Genomic DNA, 25,663 nt, shown 5'->3' on the forward strand with positions numbered 1-25,663 from the left:
ACATTACAAATAATCACTTTGACTATGAGCCATGTAAACCAAAACACAACTCTGAACGCGTACCTTAACCGCTGGTCCAGGTGGTGTGTCATCCAGCACATGGGCACAGATGTTGAGGATCTTCAGTAGGTGAGAGAAGAGTTGCTCCAACATGGCCACCAGGGAGCGCTCAGACAACCCTGCCCAGGGTTCCTCCATCTTATTTGGACCTCCACTGGTGTTTGTGCTACCACTGGTGCCGTCTTCCTCTCCAGCCCAGGGGTTGCACATGCATTTAGGAGCTACAGCTGGGAATATAATTATGGGACCGTTTAAATCAGGTTACTGCTTTTGTTTAAGTAATTGGTAGTATGTTTCTAAATACAGTATCATTTTAAGCTACAAGAACAGGATGGTCATGTAAAATTTGTACGCATAATATCACCCACCAGCAAGCAGATTGCCAGAAAGCAAAAGCGCATCCTGGTGTGAAGAGAGATCCAGTGGAAACCAAGCAGAAGAGAGTAAGGAGAGGACCATGTTGGCCATTCCTACGGTCAGAGTCCTCCGCTCGGTGTCTGGTGCAGATGAGGAGGTTGAAGAGGCTGGAGCACTGCATGGCTGTGACACACTGCAGAGCAGAGGGACAAGGACAGAAGATAAATCAGGTGGGCATAGAAAAACAAGAGGAAATGAAGAGCAAGAGTGGTGTGTGGTCTGGCAGATTGTGCAGCTAAGGTGGCATTAAATGTACAGGTAAAGGATGAATTCACCAGAGAGAGGGTACACAAACCTGAGGGCCCTGCCCCTGCTGCGGTTGAGACTAGAGCGGGAAGAAAAGCTGCTACTGGAGCTGACATAGCCACAGTGCCAGCCTGTACTCCAAGTGCACACTGGGAAATTTGAAGCCAGGAGGGACAAGGCCTCACAGCAGCCAAACTGCAGAGAAACGGACAAAAGAAATGCTGTTGAACATGTTATCATGAAAACAAAAAACACACACCCAACTTTCTATACAGCAGGCAGAAAAAAAAAAAAAAAAAAAAAAAAAGGTAAAGCGTTAAGTGTGTCTGAAAGCTCACAGTCAGAGCCCTGGAGGTAGAGGAGGTGAAAGCGTGGGAGACGGCAGTGACGACTCTGGACAAATTGTTCTCGATTGTCACATCAGACACATTGTTGGACAAGTTGTAGCCTCTGTACGTCCTGGCAGACAGAGACAAGAGCAGAGTTCCTCAATCAGAGATTGTGTTCTGGGACATTGTCATGAGCTTTGTAATTTCAAAGTTCTGATAGTCTGTACAACATACTGTAGGTACCATAGAAGGAACAAGTGACCACTGATCTTGAAAATACTTTCTTAGTAATAGGATGGCATTGAGAGCCTGTGAGATGGGACACCAAAGGACCTTGCGTCTGTGTGTTCATGTACCTTGTGATTGTACTAACTGTGAACTGGGAGGGGGGTTGGGTCTCATGCATCAGCAGCTGCAGGTAGACCGAACTCTGGTCCCGGGCAATAGCCACTACTGGGTCCACTTGACCCTGGTCACAGTCATAGAACAACCTGGAAACTAGCCTAGTCGAGAAAGAGGGAAGAGACACAGAGACATGTGGGAAAGATTAGGGGAGTTAATAGAAATAATTTTTAATAAACTGCAAAGAAAAATCTAAGTGTGCTTGTCTACAGTAAAGTCCAGTATACTCAAAATGTGCATATACACAATACAGTATATGAGAGGACATAGTATACCTGCTGACAGCAGAGGCTGCCACGTGTCGGACTCTGGGGTCATCATCTCCCAACAGACAGATGACCACATCATTCAGGACTCGGTCCTGTAGCCGCAGCCGCTAGATGGAGAGGAATGTGGACAAATTAAGGACTAAAGTTTTCAACTCTCAGCATCTCAAGTTGAAAACTTTTAGGATACACCCTGCACGTGTGTGTCTAAAAGCTTCAACAAAGACTTGCATTTCCACAGCAGTAATGGAGAACTTACCCCAGTGTAGTGATGATCCCCTTTGTGCAAAGTCTCAGTTTTCCTCTCCAGGAAATTAACTAACCTGAAAGAGTGAATATCTTTAGAATGCAATCACAGGTTATACAAGTGCTGTTGCATTTAAGTCAATATCTAACAGACATTGTTAATGTTTAGGATATAGTGATTTAGAAAGTGCAGTTCACCTGTGACAGACAGACGGAAATAGTGATTTTAGAAAGTGCCCAGTCCACCCGTGACAGACAGACAGATAGTGATTTTAGAAAGTGTACAGTCCCCCAACCGACCGACCCACACACAAAAATAATTGAGCCTACCGGAAGTCCATCTCAGCCAAGGTCTCCAAGAGCTCAGTGCGAACAAGCCAATAGGACGAGTCCCTCAGAGCAAGGAGGTTTATCAGCAACTGCAGGCCGAGCTCGCTCAGGGTACTGCTGCACACAGTCATGATGCAGTGCTGAAACATAATAATTGTCAGACTCAAACCCATGCAGAGCACAGATTACTGGCACTAGTACAGATATGTCTTACCCTCACTGCAGAGCAAGCCATCTTGCAGGTGACGGAGGATTCATCTTTCAGAGTTTTCTGGAGCAAAGGCACCAAGTCCACCAGGGACAGAGGGTTACCTGGAGAGCAACAGGTCACACAGGTGAGGGAGAACCATTAAACACTGTCCAAACTTAAACATGTCAGCACCAAAACAAACACTCCTGTACAAATCAACCACACACACAAACACTAACCTGTTGCACTCTGCACACTGGCCAGCCAGGTGTGTATGTTGTAACGCGTTTTGGTGAGTGCGGCTTGTATGATGGCTGCACAGAGGATGGCTGTGGCACCTCTGATCTGGGGGTCCCCATGGTCGATGAGACCCAGGATGTCACTGATATACTGCTGCTCTGCAAGGGGACAGAGAAAGAGAGCGGTGTCAAAAACAGTGCTGAAGACGCTTGTCAATTAATACGTTTTGTAACTTCCACTGCAGTATTAGTAGTCAAAAATGCACTACAGGCCTGCTCACGTGATATTTTTGACATGTCACAGTTGGAAAAGCACAGGAGTAAACAACAAAACCAATGATGGCTGAATTCCATTTAGCTGCTTTAGTTTCAGAGTGCCCGGCACACTGTCATTGCTAACTGGAACACAGTTAATGTTATTGGGAACACCTGTGCTTTTCCTACTACGACAAGTCAAAAGGTCTGCGGTGAAAAAGGCCTATTGTGTTCCATTAAAAACAGTGAACGTAATTATACTACTCTTAATTCAAGTGAATGTGGAAGGCCACAGATCAACAAAAATAGCCAGCTATTTCAATAAAGATATCCACAATTTGAACCGCAGTATTTTGCTCATGTTGGAGATCGAGAGGCTGTCCAAACTACTAAACCGCTACACTCGGTCCTCAGGCTTCAAACGTCCGTATTATTGCTTACTGCCCATCCATTTAATCCCATCATGAAAAACTGTTAATACTATGGGTGACAGTTCTCACGTCCAAATGAATGCCACAAAGTGGGATCTTAAAGGCCCTGAACACCCACACAGGTGTTTTCACTCAATGCCTGATGCAACCTCTTCTCAGGAAACCTCCCTCACACTCCCATTAGTTTATGGGTTTCTGAAGTCAATTGACCTCAAGTAAATCTCAGCATAGCTCCACCAATCCTCAACCTGAGCAGAGGCCTAATCAGCCTGGATAAGTGGAAACACCTGTGTGGGTGGGCAAGGCCTCTAAATATGTGAATTCATTTTCCTGTGAAAACTGTATGATGGTGCTCTAGTAAAGTAATAATAAAAACTCTGATGCTCTGAATGATTAGTGTTGCACTATTAGTTTTGTCCATAAATCCCCAATATAGGCCTTTTGTCATAACCGACCTGTTCAGGTGTCACGCATCATCTAAATAGGGCTCTCTTTAACTTTGTATGCCCCTACCTTCTACTGGAATGCCATCCAGCGGCTCCAAGTAGAGGGAGTTAAAGAAGGCTTCAGGATGCAGCGCTGCTGCTGCCCCAACACAGCTGACTGCCAGAGCCTTCACACTCACTCGCACCTCCTTGTCAGGGGTCAGACCTGTAAAAACATAGCACACCAAAGATTTGCACACACACAACACACACACACACACACAGAAAGGAAGCGAGACAAACAATTAACATTGTTTTGAGATTTTGTCTCTAAATCTTGTTCATTATTTAAAAGATAGGGTTCTGTGATTAAGGTTTTATGATAAGTTTTGTATCATAGTAGCGTGAATTTAATTCATAGATCAAACTAACCAATAAACATAACTACTACATAATGGAATATGGAGCATCTCAAAAACTGGCCTAGTGTCATTGGTACTTATTTAGGCTTATATCATTCTTTTTGTAGGCAAACAGGACGGCATTTTTAAAACACACCTATGGCATATTTTGAGCAGTTTTGATAACACTCACCATTTTTTCTTCCCGTCAGTAAGAATGAAGCTGCGAGAAGCCTTACACAGTGCACCAGTGGCTCCACCCCCTGGTCTGTATAATGTCCGATTGGACCCTTTATCCGTGATGGCTAAGAAGCAGGCAGTTAAGAGTTAGCGACAGACACATCATTTTGCTTTCTTCACCTTCCGGTGTGAAAACCTGGCATGGATGTTTTTGCGTTGCTGTGTCTTTACCTTGTTGTCAGGTTCGGGTTCAGCAGGTTCGTCCTTTGTTAAGAAGCGGTCCACACTGCCGTCTGAACCCTGCCGGTTGTGACCTCGGCCATCAAAGAGATGAGGTTTGCTCAGAGCTGCACGGAAACGCACATAGAAACAATAAGCAAAGCTTTAACTTATAAACAGAACCTGTTTTCAGTGAAAACCAGTGGGGTTTTTTTGGTTTATGTGTGTGCACAAGCATACCCAGTGCTGACTGCAGGAATGGTTCTGGGGGTTCTTCTTGGGAGGAAGGTGCTGCTCCTTCATCTTCTTCATCCTGTAATGTCCCGATCTGCATCCCAGAGTACTGGCTCTCACTGCCATCCAGCACCTTTTGCACAGACACACAGAGCCAATATCTCTAGTGAGGAACTTAACTTACAATGCAAAAAACACCAAATGCAACATATAGGAAATGCAACTGCATGCATACCTAAATAGTTCCAACTCATTCATTATCGAGTTAGATTTGCTGGATTGAGGACAGAGACACAGCATAACAAACACGACTAAAACCGCAAGTCAAACAAACGTTCCCATTTTAAACCTCTACTGGATCATGCTTGGGTCACTTAATTCACAGCAAGTCAACTACACATGGAAAGAAGCACAGGCTTGGGAACTCAGCAATTATGGTTGCCACAATCCACCAGAGGAAGAGCAAGCTTTTGATCCAAACTATTCAACATTGAAATTAATTCCTCAAAGATAAAGTAAGCAAGTATTTTTTTTACTACATGGACTACATGAGGTACACATGGTATTTTATAGGAAACTCGTTTTTCCTAGCAAGATGTATAAAGTACGCTGAATCCAAAAACAAATTGAAATGTTTGTTTTTCCAGGTTTGGCCTCCGCTGGAACAAAAGCCTGTCACAGTCTCTCGAAAAGGTAGAGGGAACCAAATCTGAAGTAGAAAAATTACAAAGGAACAGATGGCCTTCATGCTTCTACTTTGAACTCTTCACTGCAAGCCATCAACATGGGATGTTGGGGATGCTTGTTTAAACAAAAGGTCTTTCAAAAGCATCTCTTTTTGGGGAGGGAACCACTGGAAAACGAGGAGGACAAGAAGGGGCATGATGTATTGTCACTGACAACAAGAACGGAAAAGTAGAAATAAGCAGGGCAAGTTGTATGCATGGGCTGTGATGAAAGAAAAGGAGAAAGCCAAAAGGTTTTCAGACAAGCAAGCCCCTCCCACTCTGTTCAAAGTGTCCAATTGGCTGACCTGGTCACTAGAGCTAGAGGAGGAGGTGGCATAGAAGGAGGAAGAGGAGGAGAAAGAGAAAGAAGAAGAGGAAGAGGAAGCAGTGTAGACAGAAGAGTCGCTGTCTGTGGCATCGGGACCCTCGGTGGAAGTTGGTGAGGGAGGGGACGGCTCAATCACCCGCGGCAATGGAGTGCGCGACTGGTACGGAGGATAAAGGAGAGGGGGCAAGACCATAGAGGTAGAATTGTTAGAGTGGACAATCTCACACAAAAATATCTCTGAAGGGGAGCAGCAAAAATCAAAATGACTGAACCAAGTGTGTGACATCACATCTACAGTAATTCTATGTATTCTAAGGAGCACTTTTATTAAACGAGATGGTGCACCTCAAAAGGGTTTATCCTCTAATTACATTTTTTAAATAAATTACAAAGGTTACATTACAAGTGGTTTGCATGTTGTACTCCGTTACTTACTAATTGAAAATATTAAAACATAAATGCCAACCAGCTCCCAAATCTTTTAGACGACATGGTACAGCGGGCCTGTGGGAAAAGGCCATAACAAGACGAGCATCCTATCTCTTTGAATGCAGAGTTGTCTATATTTAAACTTCTGATTATCACTATCATTTCAGATTATACCCGACATGAACTGTCCCAATTTTTCTACAGCACCCTGCTGTCACAAAAAGTTGCTTTTAATAATGTACAGCATGAACTGGAGCTAGTGGCTATCCGTAAGAAAGGTTATCAACTTAAAACACTATACTATAATTTGGGAAATGGTTTACAGTTATTTCAATTTTATGAAATTTGTACGTAATGGGCTAAAATATGCAAAACCACTGATACTGCCCTTTAACAGTTAAAAAAAAAAAAAAAAAATGTGGGGAATGAATATTTTGTCCATTCTACAAATCCTAACTCTATGAAGTGTAGCATCATTCATAAACCGGGAAGTATGCCATTAGGGACTCATTTTGGTTCACAGTTAATTATAGCACTGCATGGTAATTAAGTATTTCGGTGTCTAGGGAAGCACGCTGTCACACACACATACACAGAAATAAAGAACTGTATGTTCAAGCTGTATTCTCCAACCAAATTAAATCTTACACGCATTCCCACACAGTCACACTGACCAGTTCTGCTACGTCCGAAGGGGTGACAGCGGAGTCCGGTCCCTCCGTGGTGGTCTGGGAAGAGTCGCTGGGTGGAAGTGAGCGATCGTTAGTGCCTAGCAGAGTCCCACCTACACCTAAGGGCCCTCCCTCCATCTCTGGCGTAGTGTAGTCAGCCGTCTCTGGAGTAATGTTGGCCCCACCGCTGGAGCTCCGACTTAGCATCTCCTCCTCGTTGTCGTTGGGTGACTCAGGAGTGTCTGATGCAGATGTCCCGCCTCCGCCGCCGCCCTGCTCTGAGGAGGCACTGAGGTCCACCGAGTCTCCAGGCTGCAGGGTATGCTGGGAGGAGCGCGGCTGCTCTGTGATGATGTCCACCTGGGCTGTGGAGGAGCCATCTGCACCAACAACTGCCGCTGAAAGACAGACACACACACAAAGTCAATTTTGTACCACTGCATGGGGCTTTACCTTATTGTTTAAAAAGTGAAGCGGCCAAATACTTTACATTCTGCCTCCTAGAGGGTGCATCTCACCTGTGAAGGCACCAGCGGTGACCTCTGTTCTCTCAGCATCATCCTCCAACCCATCCTCCTCCCCAGAGAGCATTTTACCTGGAAACAACAGGTGTAGTGTCAACATAACATCAGCACTAACACTAGCTGAAGAGAGGCAAAGAGACTAAAACCTGGGTGGTGCACATTTACTTTTAACTGAGTGCATTTTAAAAAAAAATTAAAAAAAATAATCAAGACTGCCTCAGGTTTTCTTGGATGTATACATTAAAAAGTAATTATTGTGCATCATTAACAATATATCCTGAATTTAGAGGCCAATCAACCACCATAGGTGGCACACCCTGACTGAAACATCAGTTAGAGGATAGAGGTGAGCACACAGAGATAAATAAACCAGTCACCTCTCGGTTTCCTGAGAAGGAGTGGACTGCAGGAAGGAGCTCCACCTGATGCATATGGCAGGAAACGGGAAATAGAAACAGAAGAGGAGGAAGAGAAAAGCAGCAAAAGCTCAGAAGGACTCGTAGGAAACAGAACAGTTATTTACAGAGAACGGGGAAAGAGTTAGTAACCAAAGAAAAAGGGCTGCAAACAGAGACCAAAGCAGAAACTAGAGTAGAGCACCAACGCAGTTTGGTCGACTAATTACCTGGCAAAGTCTTTCAGTAAGGATTAATGAATTAAAACACTGCAGAGCCCACGTTACATTGTACAAAAGCTTTATGAAGCCAATCCCGACTGATGGATGCGTTTACCAATGAGCTCGAGGATGCTGCCGGAGCGCGCGCGGCTCTCAGTGTCCTGGCGGAACACGGTGCCATGGAGAATGCTGCCTGCGGTGATGAGCATGTGCAGAAGCTCTGGCGGGGGAGTCCTGAACATCTGCTGCAGGAGCTCCAGAGCTGCCGTGACCACATTGTGATCCCAGTGCTGTGTGTAGTGCAAGGTCAGCTCGTACACCTTCACACACACACACACACACACACACACACACACACACACACACACAACATTTAGCCAAGACTCTTTAATTAACATACAAACGCAGATTGTCCACACAATCACTGTCTTCTCTCAACCTGTAGCAGTTGTTCAGGTGTTGGCTGTACATCAGCCTCCTTCCTCATGACTCCAAAGCTTCCTTTGAGGCTGGTGGTGTTGACTTGCTGCTGCAGCAGAGGCATCAGGTAGCGAAGGGTTAACAGCACCCCCAGAATGAGGTGGCTGGGGTGCTCCTCATCCACTGGAATCAGCAGACCTAGAAAAGGACAGAATGTCAGGGTGTGTGTGTTCCCTACTTGAATGTTGGTAGCCGGAGTGCTGTAGCTAAAAGCAGTTAGATACCAAACTAGCTCACAACTGGTTGCTGAAATAAGCTCAATTGTTAAGTAACGACTAGGTAGGTAACAAGGTGCGTGGCCAGAGTATGTGTGTGGGTGTGGCCCTACCCAGCAGCACATTAAGGAGCCAGGTGTAGAAGTAGCTGCTGCGTCTGGAGTGTTGGCACACGCTGACGGCTGAGCTGGCTGCTGTCCGTCTGATGGTGGGGGAGCTGGACTTCAGGTTGGCCACAAATGACTTCAGCAGCACCTAGAACAAAAATGGTTGGACTACAATGAAAGCAAGCTTTTGCAAGATGTTCATATTTCCTTGTGTAAATGGTGTCCAATTTAGTGATATTATTATAGAAGATTTTTGACAGTGCTGGAAGGGAGAAAGCTTTCAAAATCAAATGTTTATGGAGCCAAAACAAGGAAATATAAAACTTTGAAAAAGGGAACCTTTCTTCGGCTTGTTTTAATAATGACTTTCAGGTAAATGAACTCAAACTTATTTTTGATTGGTGGGGAGAAGAGAAGAAACAATTCCCAAAGACAAAAGATGAAGCAAAACTATTTTTAAAAGCAAAAATTATTTGGAGGCCAAATTTCATTTCTACACTAAACAGTTTCAAGGTTTCTGCTTTGTGTGGATACCTTGATCTCGCCATCATTGGCGAAGTGTCCCAAGGCGGCCATGATCTTGGGCATTGCGGCAGCCAGAGTCTCCTGTACCGTCTCCTCCTGCCGCTTGGTGATTCGGGAGAGGCATGGCAACAGGTTAACCAGGTAGGGTCTGGACCACGAGGGATAGAGGGGAGGGATAAGAACAAAGTAGTAACAAGCATTTAAAACTGAGTTAGACAGTGATGCTTCCTCCCCTAACCATAGCTGATTGGGAGTTAAATACAGATAGTAGCTTTACAATCTACACCAAAATCTGCTGTCCTCTGAGTTTGGCATTATGTAATTTAAATATGGTGGTCATGTGAATGAAGTAAAAAGTCATTTTCAGACATTGTGTGTATACCTGCATTTCTGAGGTCTAATGAGGTGAGCAAGCTCAGCAAACCTCCACAAAGCTGCCCTCAAACTCCGAGAGGCACCGTTCTACAGACACACAAACACCCATCAACATCAAGTTTGAATTTTCACACTTTACATGAAACAAATGTCAAACCTTAGTCATTAGTCTGTGAGAATAACACCGTTGCATAAAAACACGACTAACAACACAGACACACATATGTCATACCTTTTTAATTTCTTTATACAGCTCCAGCTGCAGTCTAGGCAGGTTGGAGTCCATCAGTGCCTGAAAATAAACATCAAAAACCTTCTCTCAAACCTGATCATCCTGGTCAACATGGCTAATTCAACAGTAAAAACGGATTTTAAATTAAATAGCCAAAACAATGCTTTATTTTATACTTTGCTAATTTTAAACACCATCTTTTAGTGTTTTTAAAATGGATTGATAAGGTAAAAACACATCTGGTCACATCATGCAAACTCAAATCAAGGCTTATTATTCTGTAAAGGCACCATGTCCTTAGTGGAAAGTAATTGATGATCTACTTTCTTTCCTATTATTGAAGAAACAATGAAGGACACTGTTGAAAAGAGAAGAGAAGATAGTAGTCTGGGGTCCTGCTCACTTTGATGATTTTGTTCAGGCACTCATCGGCTACCATCCGGACATCGGATTCGCTGTCATCACTGCAGAGCAGGAACATCTCCATGGCAATGCCCAGCAGTTTCTGAAACTCTGGAGACGTTCTGCTCCCAGGACCATAGAGAAGAAAAGTAAGGCAGGCAAATGTCATTACGCACATACATATTCAACTTTTGTATACGTCAATACCAGAGTTACTCGTTACTGTTGTGAATCTCACGCTACGGAGACTGTGTAGGTTACAGTGTGTGTAGTTACGGCTACGTAAGTTACGTAAGAAATCCCCGAGATCGTTTCTTTTCATTACGGTCGCCTGTTCAGAAGTCAGAGACGATGTAAGTTTTTACTCTTTCTATTTAGCTATTGTTGCAGCAGATTAAGCTATTCCTGAGTTGTTTCAGTCTGAAATGAGTACTCATTGTTAACCGTTTTACCCTGTGATGTGAAGCTGCTAGTTTATCTGTATTTTGCTAGCTTGCTAACTTTCCTGTTCATCACGTTACTAGCCAGTGTGTGATACGCTTTTTGGGGCTTTAATCTTTACTGTGCTGGAGAGGATGTTCATTTTACTTGCAGTGTGATAACTGTACATTTTATTTCAGTATTTGTTAATATTTGTTATTTTTAATATAATATATTTAATATTTGTTAATTCTTTTGGCTACAGCCAAAAAAAGTGTGAGTGTCCTTTAGGCTAAACATTTGAAATAATATAAACAATATGATATTCAAACTTTGGACTGCTTTCTTTAATAACTACATAACACAATACTTGTACTTTTACTTTCAGTACTTGAGTAGTACATTTTAAAATAAACTACTTGCAATACTTAAGTACAACAAATGTTGAATACTTTAGTACTTCTACTTAAGTGTGAAGAGCACTTCAACTTCTACTCAAATCACTTTTTTGATAGAGCACTTGTACTTTTACTCAAGTATGGGTCTCTAGTACTTTATACATGTCTGGTCAATACCACTATTCTGAACAGTTTACACATGAAACACTCAAAACCATAATAAAGGACAAAAAAAAAACCAACAGAACGGGAGAGATTTCATACCGTCTCAACCCAAATCAAACTGGCATATTAAGCTTAGGTCACTGTAATTACTGACACTCAATGTAAATTTGATTGATTAAAAAAAAATTAAAAAGTTCAAATCAGCAAATCCTACCTCAGAGACTGAGCCACAATGTTTTCACATATTGTCAGGCAGTGGGTGACCCTGTCCTTCTTTGTGGTAGCCTGTTCCTTTTTCCTGCAAAAGGGGAAAGATGGGGAAGGGACAGAAAACAAGAGGAAGCAAACGACAAGGAAATATAGAGGAAGAGAGAAGATAGATAGAGAGAGAGAGAGAGAGAGAGAGAGAGAGAGAGAGAGAGAGAGAGAGAGAGAGAGAGAGAGAGAGAGAGAGAGAGAGAGAGAGAACAGAACAATTAGGTTCAGAGTCAAACTGAGAAAGTACCTCGAAGAAATTGAACTGCCGGAAGTCATTCAAACAGGATTACAATTAAAGGTGCACTGTGAGTTCCTGCATGACGTCACTTCTGTTGACGTTCCAAGTAAATACAAAACAAAACGGAGCAAGCTTGCCCCTCCCCCCATGTTTTCGTAACTGTCATGACTGACTGTCACTAACCGCCACCCCCTCCCCCAACCATCTTGTCGGTGAATGGCTGGAACGTGTTTTGTTGTATTTTGGTGCACAGCCTGTGCCCCTAGTGTTTGTTTGACGTTTGCGACCCCTGTGCTGTCTCCCGAGACCAGGCTTTTTCACAGTCTATTCAGGGGGTAAGGCAGCTAGCGGATCGAGGAGAGATGCCTACGATTTGAGACAAAAATGAAATCGTGCTGAAACCATGCAGGAACTCATAGCGCACCCCACCCCATAAAACACTGGTCATTTCTGTAGATATCACTGAAAAGACAACAACTGAGGAGATCTCTATGCGGGCATGAAAGGAACCACAGTGTACATTTAAACTCTAGTCAAATCTCAGTACTCCTTGAATAGCAGAGAGAAACGTCCATTTCAAAAGTGTCAAGCAACTTAAGTGCAAACTCACCTGACCACAATTTCAGACCTATTTCCTCTGCATCTAACAAAGCATACATCAGCAGCAGAAACACATTTTCTTAATAATAGCTGAGGGAGACTGCATAGGCTATATATTCCATCATTTACACCATTAGTGATGCAATTTACTAAACTGTATACTAATCATCAAGGAAAAGCAATCCATTACAGAGAATGTATTGCTAATGACAACAATAGACGTGTCTAGGGACCTCTCGACTAGCAGATGAGCCTGATGAGTCTGCTGGTGCTTTAACACCAAAACCTCTTTAGAACTTGACAGATGAAATGATTGACTAAGCTGAATAGTATATTTGAAAAGGTTGAAAATATGGTACGGTCGTTACTGAAGGTGTTTGGCATGTGTTCATAAATGAAACATGAAATGAAATGAAAAGCTTGATTCCCTGAGCAGCGGCTAAACAAAAACAAGGCACGCAGCCCTAGTCGCTATAGCACATCTTGCTCCACTGATCCGGATGGGGTGCGATGGACAGGCGTACGTGACGCCAGTCCAGGAGGCTACCATTAATGCACCAGGTCATCAGCAAAAGTAGTTATGACATCCAACGTTAGCTACCCTTCTGTGCAATTAAAAGCACAATGTTACACTCAAAATGTGAACGTGGCTTTACAAACAGAATTGTTCTTCCGAGATCAATTTATTAAGCAGAATCTGAACCTTTTAAGTAGTCCCTGACCCATTAGCAGGTGCGTGTACATCAATTAGCGGATGCCTTCTACTGTATGTTAGCTATCATTTAGCTAACGTTAGTCCTACAAATCTGAATATTTGAGTGTCAGTCAAATAATACTAGCTAATATCAGGCGACGAAGCCTCGCTAAGCATTAGTGCAATGTCTGACAACAAGTAGATATTAAATAGCAGAGAAGCTTAAATAACAGTTTAGAATATGGTTGTTTGGTTTGCATGTTACTAACTGGCTTCAAGCTAACAATTAAACCTTGGTTCCCTTAACTTAACGTTGCGAGAGAGAGAGAGAGAGAGAGAGAGAGAGAGAGAGAGAGAGAGAGAGAGAGAGAGAGAGACTAACGTTAGCTCGCAAGCTAAGCTACATGCCTAGCTGTTAGCTTGTTATGCAATCGCTGTGGGATAAAAATCCACTTACTGCCTCTGGACAAGCTCCTCGGCGGTCGGTGGTCCCTGTTGCTGCTGGAATGACTTCAGAGACTCGAAGGCCTTCATCAATTTCTCCATGGTGGCCATTTTAGCAATCAGTAAGCAAGCTAGCTAGGCTAGCTAATATTTACTATGCGAGCTAACTAGGTAGCTAGCACAGTATGGACAAGTTAGCGCAAGGAGAGAGCAATGGGTGCGTAGTGCGACGAGAGTGCTAACACTGCTCGCGACAACTACCACCGGCTCTCCGCCTTCTTTTCGTGCAATATATATCTTATTCTTTTACAATGTTAATCCTTAATGAACAAAATGTTGGTCGATAATAAGCCATCTTTGATGCAGCGTTGCGTTCCCCCGACAAAATCACACCAGGAAGTGGCATTGGTGACAGTATAACAGAGAGGGGAGGGGTGCAACGTCAGCGGCCAATCAGACTGCGGTTTTATGTTAGGTTCCTTGACGAAGAACCAATGACTGCGGTTTTATATTGAGTTCCTTGATGAAGAACCAATGAGCGAGTAAGATTTTTTTTCTTTTGTTGTTATTGTTGATGTCACGGGACCGCTATAATCCAGATTGTAAAAACATATTTGAGCAACACCAATGCTGTAGCAGTGACATTTATTTTTGCGCCAAGAAAGATGAGTGGGAGGTGTGACAACGGGGAGGCTAAGAGAGCTTCCTGTAAATCAAAAACACGTGCCTTGAAATTAACGTTTCTGGCTTTCACCTTCACATGGACAATTATACTGAAAGTTATTATACCCACCCCGACTCAGTAGGAAGATAGTCAATGGTGAAAAGACAAGCACCCGACAGAAAGAAATCTATAACTTTAATCTGTAATTAATTATGTAATGACTTAAGGAAGTAGTAGTAATGGCTTTAATAAAGTCTTACCTGCAGGGAATACGCAGATATTATGGCTTGGGCAACATAGGTATTAGCAGCAGGACACTATTTTCTATTTCTGTTTTATAACTTATTTTCTCCCGTCTCTGCCCATTTATTCACAACAAACAAATGAATATACAGTATGATACAAATAAGTCAAGACACAAGTATTTTTATACAAATGGCAGTGTATTATTTCATAATTACAAATGTCAGATATGGTACAACAACCAGTGATACAACTTGTACAAGAATTAACAATGACTGCAGTGGTTGAACGACATGACTGTACAGATACAAAAAAAGAAGAAAAATCAAGAAGTCCCAGGCCACGTTTGAATACCAATAATGCATTTGTCGTTCCTCCCTTTCTTGAAAATATCACTTATCCGATATATCTGGACAGAAGAGTATGAAACCCTGGAAAACCTCCAGGCATTTATCCCAAAACTACACTCAAGTGACATCAAGGAACTGAGGATCTCTCACTTCTAAACGTTGTTGGTGAGCGCCATCCCAGTTTTAAGGGGGAGACTCACCATCACCGCCTTGGAGGAAGGCAGGAGAGAAGGAATGCATGTCATGCATTCAAACAGGGCCAACTCAGCTGGTCACCTTGCCATTTATAAAGTTGTCCTCAGATACCAGTGAGATATGTTGGCACTAGAAGGTCATCATTTACATATACAAGGAACCTGAAGTATTACAAACCGATACATGCTTGAGTAATAAAACATATGCATTTTTTTTTTTTTAAACAGGCATTACAATGCACTTAGTGCGGACATTCAAAACTGTTGAGCTGTTTAAAGTTCCTTTATGTGAAGGAATTTCTCTCAGAATGGACGGAATGATAAAGAGGTGGAAAAAAGGCGGGGTGTCAGAACTGAACTTGGTAATTGGCACATACAATAAAGGCTATCAGTCTTTCTTCAGTACATGTTTCCGATCACAAGACAAGTTTGATTTACTTAATGTTGCTTTTGGTATCATTGGCAAAAATAGTTAAAGACACTTCCTAAAGTCATTGTCAAAACACACCATAGTGCAATGAAACTAAACAGAATTTCTCTACTGCTGTGTGGATGGTATAAGAGTAAAGTTCAATGACGGAGGCATGGGTGGCAAACACAGTTTAGTTTCCCTGTGAGAGTGAATGAATGTGTGTTAGAGCTTAGTTACATGTTAGAAGTACATCATTTACAAGGTTTTTTTGAGGCTAAAGAGCTAAAAGGCTAAAATCTACATAGGCAAGAGAAATCTGCTTCAAAACGTGCCCGAGAGCAACAAAAAATGAACAGACACTCAGGTGACGTCAAGCCAGCAACAGATGCACACATTCGATTCCTGATTTTTGATAAATGGAATGTGCAACAGGGGACGACAATGTTTTAGAACAGGCTAACTCTCCAAATTAGTTAATGAGATGGGGAATTCTACGCGTACCATTTTAAATCTAAGCGGTCTTGAATGGTTGAAAATTCAATTAAGTGACATTCAAGTCCGTACATTATTTCTAGCGATTGTATTGTTGTATTTCAATGCATTAGATCAAACAGAAGCTGCGTTACACGCACGCACGCACGCGTCCAGATTGGGCATTCACAGCATTAAAAACAGGTTGTGGGGGAGTAAACAGCAACTGACTAAAAACCAAAATTCAAAAGAAATATGGCTTCAAAAGCCTCTGAAATGCCAATGAAGACAAACAATTGGAACATGCTGGGAAATGTACAGAAAATGTATTTGTTCAGGATCGGTTAATTTGGAAACATTTCTATGACGAAACAAAAGTGCACAACAACTGCAAGTGGCGAGTGTTTTTGTACACTAGATGATAGTAACTCTGCAGGCAGGATGATAATAAACATTATGCCCTTGTTCCTCCCCGTCTACACACATACAAGCAACTGTCTCAAGTCATTCTTATGACAGAATAACATACAGGATTTCAATGGAATAGTTAAAGGCAGCTGCTATTATGATTAAGAAATGTTATTTTCATCTAGTACAAACACAGCTAAAGCCACAGGGTCTAACTGGAGGTCTACTAGCAGGATATGTGGCCCACAGGCTTTGTGCTATCTATGATCAACAGGCACAGAGGCCAAAGCAGGCTGTATCTCAAGTCAGCGCAGAGGATGCTGACAGCTGAATCAATGTAAGCTTGTTTAATGCAACAGCAATTTGTTTTCAGCTGCAGGTCAGATCTCTTATACAGTGCCATCATCATCATCATCATCATCATCATCATCATCATCATCATCATATGTCTCTATGTTCCAACTCAACCTGTCCTAGGCTTTCTGGTACACAAAATAATATGGGTGACAGATTACACAAAAAGAAGCAGAAAACCAAGTTTGAGGAATAAAGATAAACAACCAAAAAATTGTTTTGCCTGAGTGAATAATGTAACAGACATTTACTTAACATGCTGCTCCCCCCTTGGCATCTAAAATAACGATCTGAGCCTTTTGCAGCTCATGAGATTTTGGAGAGGTCCAGGAATGATAATTATCAGGCCTTGTATTACCAAAAAAAGCCTACGCAATATTTCCTCAAAATACTAATTGTTGCACATGCTGATCCATGCCATCTCTACCAGAATTAAGTTGGTACAGGCACCTAGGAGACTAGTTCACTACATGTCATACAGTCCAGTGCAACCTGCCTAACTGGGCTGAGGGAAAGATGTGGATTATCACTTCCAAACTAATTTAAATCAAAGTGGCAGATCTTGGAAACATATGGGGAAGGCTTAAGCAGCATAGCATCAACACAGTAATGATAGACTGGATTTATTTTCCACCAATACCATTTGAATCTATGCACTTCATTCAGATCTACCTGAGCCTGCAGAGACTAAGGGTTAGTTTGGGAACCAGGTGGATCTGATGTGCTAACAACACGTCACATTGGCTAAATCAATGACAAACATACAGCACATATAAAAACAAAAAGGCCTTATGCTACATTGAGAAAAAAAAAGAAAAAGAAAACTACTGGTACTGTGCTTCTTAAAAAAAACTCCCCAATACACATTGTCCATACTCATTCCAAAAGAAAATAAAAAGGAAATAAAAACGTAATGTATGCATTCAAGTGGTACTTTTATGGCTTTTTGTACAATACAACCTTTAGTGAAAATATACATCTAGACATAAATTCAAGTACAAATGTACAAAATCTTTAAACTCATACTTTTTTCTTTAATTATAATACACTTTTAATACAGCTCATAAATACAGGTCAACATTCACTGAGTTCCTAAGATTTGCGCTTGCTTGGAGTTTGTGGTGAAGTTCAGCGGCGAGTGGGGGGTGGGGGGGTGGGGGGTGGGGGGGGGGAGGCAGGTGGAGGGAGTGGTTTAAAGTCGCGAGGGCTCTTCGATCTCGTCGTCACTGTAACCGCTCTTAAAACAGACCTGGGGAAAACCAGAAGTGAGGATATATCACTAACCTTAGCAACTTTCATCACTACACCATCTCACATGTGCAAGATGAGGTCACATTCTCCTAGAACCCCAACCTTAACTTATAACCACATAACGAGAAGTATTTCTGTAGTGCCCAGGCTGGTGTCTGGCACTCAAACACACAACTGTGAGCAAGTTAGAAGACAACATAAGACATGCAACTGAAGCATGGGCCTAGGTTTGGTAGCAAATAACCAATTGTGATGACATTGTTCTTCCCATTTAAAAAGGTAGTATAACAAAACTAGAAATTCAGCTTTTTTAATGTAATATCCCTACTGGAAATGACATGCAGTTTCCATGCAGAGCCTTCATAATGTTGTATTTGCATTTTTACTACAAAGAGCTTCCTTATCTTTGACTTTTTATTTTACCTGTAAAACATCCAGAGGTGAGCAGTGCCTGCAGCCTCTCTCTCACGCTGAATACAGCCCCGACAACCTCCACCAATAAGATAGAGCAGACAGTATGTAGCCCGAAAGGCAAAACGCAGGGCGAAAAAAATGTCCACACAGCACTCACTACTGCTGCCTTAAAACGTATTGCTGTGTGAGCACATGGTGATAATGACTCAGTGGACATATTGACATTTATATCAACTCCTCGCTTATCTTATCTGCATTTCCACAGTAACAGATCACTGCTTAGAGTGATTTTATTAAGAAAACCTTGAAATATTTTTTTACCACTGACTGATATTTTGTGATACGTGTCACTGTATCTTCAAAGTAAAGCTTGAAGTCAAGTCTTCCCACAACCACAAACCAGATCCTCTCAAGAAAAAAACAATCCTCATGTTTTAGACCTTCTGAGACAAAGTGGCAAAGCAACAAATACAGAAAGGAATATGCAAAGGGAACGAAAGGGAAAAGAGAGGCCTTAACTTAAACTAGGAATGGCATAACTAGAAAAAAAGGATTGAAAAAAAGAAGGAAGAGAAGAAGTACCTTAGCCCCCACCCCCTCGAACAGTTGCCGGAGCACTAGCACTTGCCTCTCTTCTGAACAGGCGGTAGAAGAAGCCTCTCTTTGGTGGAGGGTTAGGCCGGTTCACATCCAGATCGGAGCACAGCGTCCCGTCAGTCTCGTAGACGTTGATTTCTTTAAAGCACTCCATCTCAATCATCTACAAAAGGACGAGAGGTTGAGTTTTCTACCCTGATAACTTTCACTTCCTTAGGAGTTTGGTTCAACAAAAAGGTCTGTGCGTCAGCATAAGAGTGGGTGCAGTGGTGGAAGATGTATTCAGATCATTTACTTCAGTAAAAGAACTAATACCACACTGTAAAAATACTCTGTTACAAGTAAAAGTCCTGCATTGAAAATGTTACTTAGGTAGAAGTATGTAAGTGTCATCACGAAAAGTACTCAATGCAGAAAAATCCTGTGGCATGAAAAGAAAAGACTCAAGATACAAGTACAAGTACCTCAAATTGTACTTGAGTAAATGTGCATTCCGCCACTGGGTGGGTGCCATGTATTTAAAACACAAGCCTCCTTACAGGTATCTGTTTAAGAATCTATCTGGATTGGGCATTTAGGATGCAAATGACCACTTCCACATCGTCGCAATACATATTCAGTAACTTGAGTCATTCACAGGCAATGGCACATTTAAAAGCATTCACACTGATTCATACTTCTTCGTTACTCTTAAGGGAAGGTAATCTTTAACACGGGTATTTCTGTGTCACCAGTGCTGTACTGCATTGTATCAGTCTGTTGTGGGACTGAACGATGACATCATCTCAGAGGCCTGAGCCTGCAGTACCTCGTTCTGCCACGGGATGGAGACACTGCCTGTGACAAACTTGTGGTAAAAGTCGTCGTCTGTGGGGTCAAGGTTCACGCCTTTCACAGTGGAGAACTGCTCAATGTCCAGGACGTCTTTACAGTACACGGCCCGGGGCTGAGAGAGAGAGAGAGAGAGAGAGAGAGAGAGAGAGAGACACAAATGTGAAAAGTGTATTTATTTTGGATGAAAGGGGGAATACTAATCCTGAAATAAATCTATTTTTAATAACATGGAAGTCTTTACTACTGAGTGACTCTTTGCTGCTCTGTTCTCCCCAGCAAGGCCCTACTGACCTGAATAAGCCAAAATAGAAATGCAGATAGCACTATGTACTTTCAACTATTGATTTAACCTCTCAGGTCAGTCACTCTCTTCACTCGGGCTATTTTTTTGAATTATTTTTTTAATGATTCCCGGTATGAACAACTTTGAAATCTATGAGTGCAGCATAGAATAAGAGCTTACGGTGTTTTTGGTTGAACTACATTCATCCCGGGAGGGTAGGGGTCTGTGTTACACTCCACAGTTACACATATTCACACTTGACTGTTTCCTAATGTGACCACAGCCGTCTACTGTTCACAAGCTCCACTGGAAATATTAGTGATGACTAACATACAACAGAGCAACTCTGCTTTAATCACTGCAGAAGAAAGCATGTTTTCCATTTTGTCAGCCAGTTTGGGATTTCAAACGACGACACTGAAATCACACGCATGCTTCTCACCACCCCCACCAGCAACCATGATAACTAGATTACACTGGAAGTGTTTGTTTACTTGTGACAATGGCATTTCCTGGCTACAAGCTGTGAATAGAGCCTGTATGCACTCTAGTTTGTGTGTGTGTGTGTGTGTGTGTGTGTGTGTGTGTGTGTGTGTGTGTGTGTGTGTGTGTGTGTGTGGTCCTTACATCGGGGCTGAAGGGAGGGTCCAGCATGTTGGCCTCCAGCCGTTTGAAGTTGATGTTTCTGAAGATGGGGTGCTGCTTGACCTCTATGGCCCCTCGACCCTGACAACCCAGTCGCTCCTTGGGGTCCTTAGCCAGGAGCTGACACGCAGCAGGAAGAAGAGGAAGAAGAGGTTTAAATATTGCAACTCTTCTTAAGATGTGCTGCTAGCCCAAATGGCTTTGGCAGATAAATTATAGCTAAATGTATTTCAAATATCTCACAAAAAAAACCATAAACCAAACCTCTATTTAAGCCTGGTTCTTAATCATAAATCACAAAGAAAGGGAGGGGGTCCCTGTGATGCAGGATAACTCCAGATAGTTTGACGAATCCCTTTAGTGCAATGTATACAAAACACACACATGGTCGTAGTTTGCATGTAATCCGCTTGCCTTTATGTATCTGACCCAATGTAATCTAATAAAGAAGATACAAATCCATGCACTCAGGGGTTAATGCAGCACCATCAAGGATAGAATTAGAGAGCGCTATTGCCTTCTCTATGAGAGCTTCAGGATAATATTACCACCTACAGTACAGCAGGCTTATGAAGGGGATGAGTGCTGTTTAGTGGTTTGGCTACTAGTAGACACTCTCACTGGCCTTGTTGTCACCCAAAAAGCTGGTGGCTTTGACAATCAACAGACCAATGGATTTGACATTTTTCACCACATCGCTCTTTCTAGTTCCCCATCGTTTCTCTTGTCAATTTACACCAGGGTTCAAACAAAGCAGACTCTCACTCTCACTTTCTGCTCTTGACAACTTGGATCACTTGTCTATTTTGAGCTGTGGTAATCCCCCCCCACTCTCACCACCACCCTCTTGTATTTTCTCCCCCTTCCCGATTATCTTTCTCCCATTTCTTGCTGAAACCTTTTTTTCTTTCTCCTCCTCTCCCTGGGGAGTCTTTGAATCTGCTGAACCTCGGGTCAGAATGTTCCACCGCGTCACACAAATAAACGTCCCTTCCCCTCCTGTTTAGAGGCAAAGCCGCTTAGTGGCTCCCTCTTGGAGAATGGTGAGTTTGTGGAAGACAAAAGGTGAAAGCCAGATGGGAAGATTTCAAGCTAAGTTCTATTAAACAACTGAACTCCTTGAAACCTGCACTAATCCATATGTTTATATTAACGTTGGGTTGAAAGGGGTGCTCTTAGTAACAAAGTTACAGAGTTATCAGCTCTGCAGTTCCCCTCAGCTCTATAGAGCAATTTAGCATCTTTTAGCTCATTGTTTTGGTTTTACAGCCTGAAAATGTACTGTTTGGATTCAGTCTCACTGCTCTCATCAGCACCGTTTTCAGCCCTGATGAATCCATTTTGTCCTGTCCAGCACCAAACAAGAGAAAAAGCGCAACAGACACCAACTCCTTGGTGAACATACTGTAAGAGGAGGCCTTTATTTGTATAGGACAGCTGAAGATGTGAAAGGGGAGAGAGAGGGGGAATGACATGCAGCAAAGACTTTAGTGCCGCAGGTCAGAGTTGAACCCGCGGCTGCTGCGTCGATACGGGAACCCGCTCTACCAGGTGAGCTTCCCAGGCGCCCATTATTATCTAATCTTGAAATAGATTCAGAACATATAGTTCTTCGATGATATAAAAAGTAGGGCTGTCCTCGACTAAAGAAATTCTTAGTCGACTAACACTTACATGATTTTGTCGATTAATCAATTAGTTGATGTAATCGACAGAGCTGTGCTCTTTGAGAGGTGATTAAGACTAGAAAAGCACAATATAAATGTAGTTAATGAACCATCTGTAAAACTGAGTTTCTCCACAATTAATCCTGCAAAAGCACCACTTTAAATCTTGTGCTTACCAGAAATGTGCTCATAAGTTTCTTGGAAATGAGTAATTAAGCATGAATAAGCATAAAAAGTGACTCATCAACTAAAGAAATCTTAGTCGACTAAGACCAAAACGCCCGATTAGTCGACTAATCGACTAAGAGGTGGCAGCCCTAATAAAAAGAAATGTAGATTTTCAAACATTTTGTAATCCATGCTTTATTGTAAAAATCTGCATCTTACACTAAAGGAAAAACAATTGTATAGGTTTTTCAAAATTTTAGACAAACCAGAAGCTACGAAATTAACAATTATAATGTAGTTCAAGAAACCCTGTTTTTAACAGGAAAAGGTATAATGTTCTTTGCAATGAAATACGGTCATTCAAACAGCGTTGTTTCTAATATCTCACTGTGCAACTTCTGCTTTTCATGTGTCACTGTGTCTACCAAGTGAGTGGCAGAACATAAAAGACCTATTGAGGCCACAGCTACTGCTTGTATTAATAAAGGCAGTTATTGCAGTAATATAAACCTGTTCATGTAACTTATCAAGGAGACATGAACATGAAGTTTCATGCCCATAGTAAACTGAAATCATCACCAAGTGGTATGACAATGCTTTTTTCTGCATTATTCTCCACCACCCCCTCAGCCACATCCATCCATGTCCTTATTTGCCATTACTCTCAAAGACATGTGTAAATGTGCTGTCCTCCCTTTGTCTTCATTCCTCCTCTTCCAGCATTTTTATAGTCTCGCACTGCCAGACCTTACTCCACAGCGCTGTGGAGTAAGTACTCCACACATACATTCTGTGATACGAGAAAAAAACGCTCTGGGTTGTTTGCATTTCTTTAAACCAATCACAACCATCTTGGGCGGCGCTAAGTTCCAGAACCAGCTATGGTGGCTCTGCGTCTCGGGAAGGAACTTGTTTTGGTGGAACATTTGCACCCCGCAAAAGAAAACGCCACATACAATATTAAATGAAGTTAACTGTTGACACAATACAGTAATGTGAGCTATTTAAATTAGCTGGGTACATGATGGTTAAACGTCATTTGCTGTGTATATTTTGTCCATAGCAATCCTCTATCGGTCCCAAAATGTCCCAGTTAGAGAGTAAATGCCGTAAACATATTCTTTGTACATTTTTCCAATCATTCCCCGAAAGAACCAAGCAGGCCTGCCTTGTTGCATGATCCAAATTTTCTTCTTAACTTGCGATTTTCAGCGTGTACCTTGCTAGCTCGAAGTTTGTTGTGGTTTCCCGAAGTGAACAGAGTTTGAGAATGGCATCTCACGCGCTAGATGTCAGGCAATTATCCTGGAAATGCACTTCTGTTGATCCAGACTAAATCTTTTTCTAACCCCACAGCCATCAGTCACCTCCATCTCCTCACTCTCACCTGTCTGCAGATGTCCTTCGCCTCCTCTGCGAACTTATCAGAGTACTCCTCTGGGTCCTCACGCACTCGTCTGTCCACCTCCTCCCGCTTGACACGCTCCTTGCGCTTGCGGAAGGGCGACTGACCCTGTATCATCTCGAAGATCAGGCAGCCCAGCCCCCACCAGTCTGGGCTGACGGTGTAGCTCTCGTTCTGGATCACCTCAGGAGCTGAGGGAGGGGAGAAGAGGCAGGGATGAAGGGTAAGAAAAGTGAGGTCAGTTCAAGTAGCAAACAGGAAACATGACAGAGGGGTTTACAATCTGAATCAAGTGGAACGGAGACAGTTGATAAAGGTCATAAGGAGAGGTAGAAAGCTGAGATTTGTACAGATAAAGGAATGGTTGCAGTGGTTTTAGTAACGAAGGATGTAAGGCTGACTAAAGAAGGAGGTAGAAGAGGGTTACCACAATTCTTACCCATGTATCCAACAGTGCCCACTCTCCCTCGTATCGTCTCTCCTTCAGGGATTTGAACAGCAAGGCCTAGGTCTGAAATTCGGATGTGTCCTGAAAAAGAACCAAAGATTGTTAACCTAACTGAGATCATGCTAAATGCACTTATGTTAATAAAATGTACACTACAGAGGAATAAATCGTATTCCCTAGATATCAAGAGTTACAAAAACTAGTCTCACTTTGCCAGACTAGGTCTGGCTAGTCCACATAGCATTTGGGGATGGGAGGAAAACGTGCTCTGGTTTATTGGCATTTCTTTAAACCAATCACAATCATCTTGGGCGGTACTATGCACCGGAGAAAAGCTGCGGTGCCGCTGCAAAATAGGCTCGGAAGGAATTTGTTTTGTTGGAACATGTGTAAGTTTAAAAGTAGTTTTAGTCGTGCAACAGAAAACTCTGATTGGACAGATAGTCTAGCCTAGCTCCACCTCTGGCTCTACATGCCACTGTACTCTCTGCTGTAGCGTTCCTTTTTACTACTGTTTAACTTAATTTATTTTACATTTATTTTTATCCTTATTAATACATACTGTGTGTATATGTTTATACTTATATTGTTTATATTCTTCTTATATTTAGAGAATGTGTGACATGCACCAACAACACCATGACAAATTCCTTGTATGTGCAAAAAACATACTTGGCAATAAAGCCCTTTCTGATTCCGATTCTGATTCTGTCTAGATTTACCCTGCAGAGATCTGAGGAGCAGTTGACCATAGTCCTCATAAATCCACCGGAGTTTAAAATGCCAACACAAAGGAAGCCCAAGGCAATGGATATCCGGCCTAAATGAGTGAAATCCGGCAGGATTTTCCAGCGGCAACGGAGCAATCGCGGAAGTGGAACGTCAAGGATACAGACTATACAAAAACCAACTAATGAGTGCAAAGGTTAAAGCCATAGTGCCCTCATGTTACACTAAAATTATCTTTTATGATAGAAGTCAGTGAAAGAAAGAATAAGAAAAGTACGAGCGTAAGAGAGACACAAAGGAGATTCCTCTATTTCAAGATAAGACCATGTTACAGAGAATAGACGATATGGAGTATGACTCAGAGGAGAGAGTGTGATGTGAAGAACTTGAAGAGATGACTTTTCAGC

At 42.3% G+C, this 25,663-nt stretch overlaps 2 protein-coding genes across 14 annotated transcripts in view; both read right to left on the minus strand.

Annotated features, from left to right (window-relative positions):
* Positions 1–14,135, minus strand: part of htt (huntingtin) — a 34,202-nt gene extending 20,067 nt beyond the window's left edge. For 3 of the 12 annotated variants that reach the window (XM_031284390.2, XM_031284396.2, XM_031284388.2), the window contains exons 1-26: positions 13,733–14,134; positions 11,700–11,783; positions 10,504–10,636; positions 10,101–10,160; positions 9,876–9,955; positions 9,503–9,641; positions 8,975–9,116; positions 8,606–8,784; positions 8,282–8,486; positions 7,928–7,975; positions 7,545–7,622; positions 7,030–7,424; positions 4,877–5,003; positions 4,649–4,764; positions 4,431–4,542; positions 3,925–4,062; positions 2,726–2,884; positions 2,511–2,608; positions 2,297–2,436; positions 1,980–2,043; positions 1,730–1,830; positions 1,409–1,555; positions 1,062–1,182; positions 773–918; positions 429–610; positions 64–287 (exon numbers count right to left, since the gene is read on the minus strand). In XM_031284390.2, coding sequence (XP_031140250.1) covers positions 64–287; positions 429–610; positions 773–918; positions 1,062–1,182; positions 1,409–1,555; positions 1,730–1,830; positions 1,980–2,043; positions 2,297–2,436; positions 2,511–2,608; positions 2,726–2,884; positions 3,925–4,062; positions 4,431–4,542; positions 4,649–4,764; positions 4,877–5,003; positions 7,030–7,424; positions 7,545–7,622; positions 7,928–7,975; positions 8,282–8,486; positions 8,606–8,784; positions 8,975–9,116; positions 9,503–9,641; positions 9,876–9,955; positions 10,101–10,160; positions 10,504–10,636; positions 11,700–11,783; positions 13,733–13,830 — 3,516 coding nt within the window. In that variant the 5' untranslated portion in view covers positions 13,831–14,134. Of the gene's footprint in view, positions 1–63; positions 288–428; positions 611–772; positions 919–1,061; positions 1,183–1,408; positions 1,556–1,729; positions 1,831–1,979; positions 2,044–2,296; positions 2,437–2,510; positions 2,609–2,725; positions 2,885–3,924; positions 4,063–4,430; positions 4,543–4,648; positions 4,765–4,876; positions 5,004–7,029; positions 7,425–7,544; positions 7,623–7,927; positions 7,976–8,281; positions 8,487–8,605; positions 8,785–8,974; positions 9,117–9,502; positions 9,642–9,875; positions 9,956–10,100; positions 10,161–10,503; positions 10,637–11,699; positions 11,784–13,732 lie in introns of all 12 variants that reach the window. The other 9 variants (XM_031284399.2, XM_031284392.2, XM_031284400.2 and 6 more) reach the window with 7 other exon arrangements.
* A 672-nt stretch (positions 14,136–14,807) lies between these two features.
* Positions 14,808–25,663, minus strand: part of grk4 (G protein-coupled receptor kinase 4) — a 48,700-nt gene continuing 37,844 nt past the window's right edge. Inside the window, exons 11-16 of one of the 2 annotated variants that reach the window (XM_031284421.2) lie at positions 24,519–24,608; positions 24,062–24,270; positions 20,822–20,959; positions 19,886–20,023; positions 19,109–19,240; positions 14,808–18,064 (exon numbers count right to left, since the gene is read on the minus strand). In XM_031284421.2, coding sequence (XP_031140281.1) covers positions 18,008–18,064; positions 19,109–19,240; positions 19,886–20,023; positions 20,822–20,959; positions 24,062–24,270; positions 24,519–24,608 — 764 coding nt within the window. In that variant the 3' untranslated portion in view covers positions 14,808–18,007. Of the gene's footprint in view, positions 18,065–19,062; positions 19,241–19,885; positions 20,024–20,821; positions 20,960–24,061; positions 24,271–24,518; positions 24,609–25,663 lie in introns of both variants that reach the window. The other variant, XM_031284420.2, reaches the window with a different exon arrangement.

The sequence above is a fragment of the Sander lucioperca genome, chromosome 4 (assembly GCF_008315115.2).
Source record: "Sander lucioperca isolate FBNREF2018 chromosome 4, SLUC_FBN_1.2, whole genome shotgun sequence".
Lineage (NCBI taxonomy): Eukaryota > Metazoa > Chordata > Actinopteri > Perciformes > Percidae > Sander > Sander lucioperca.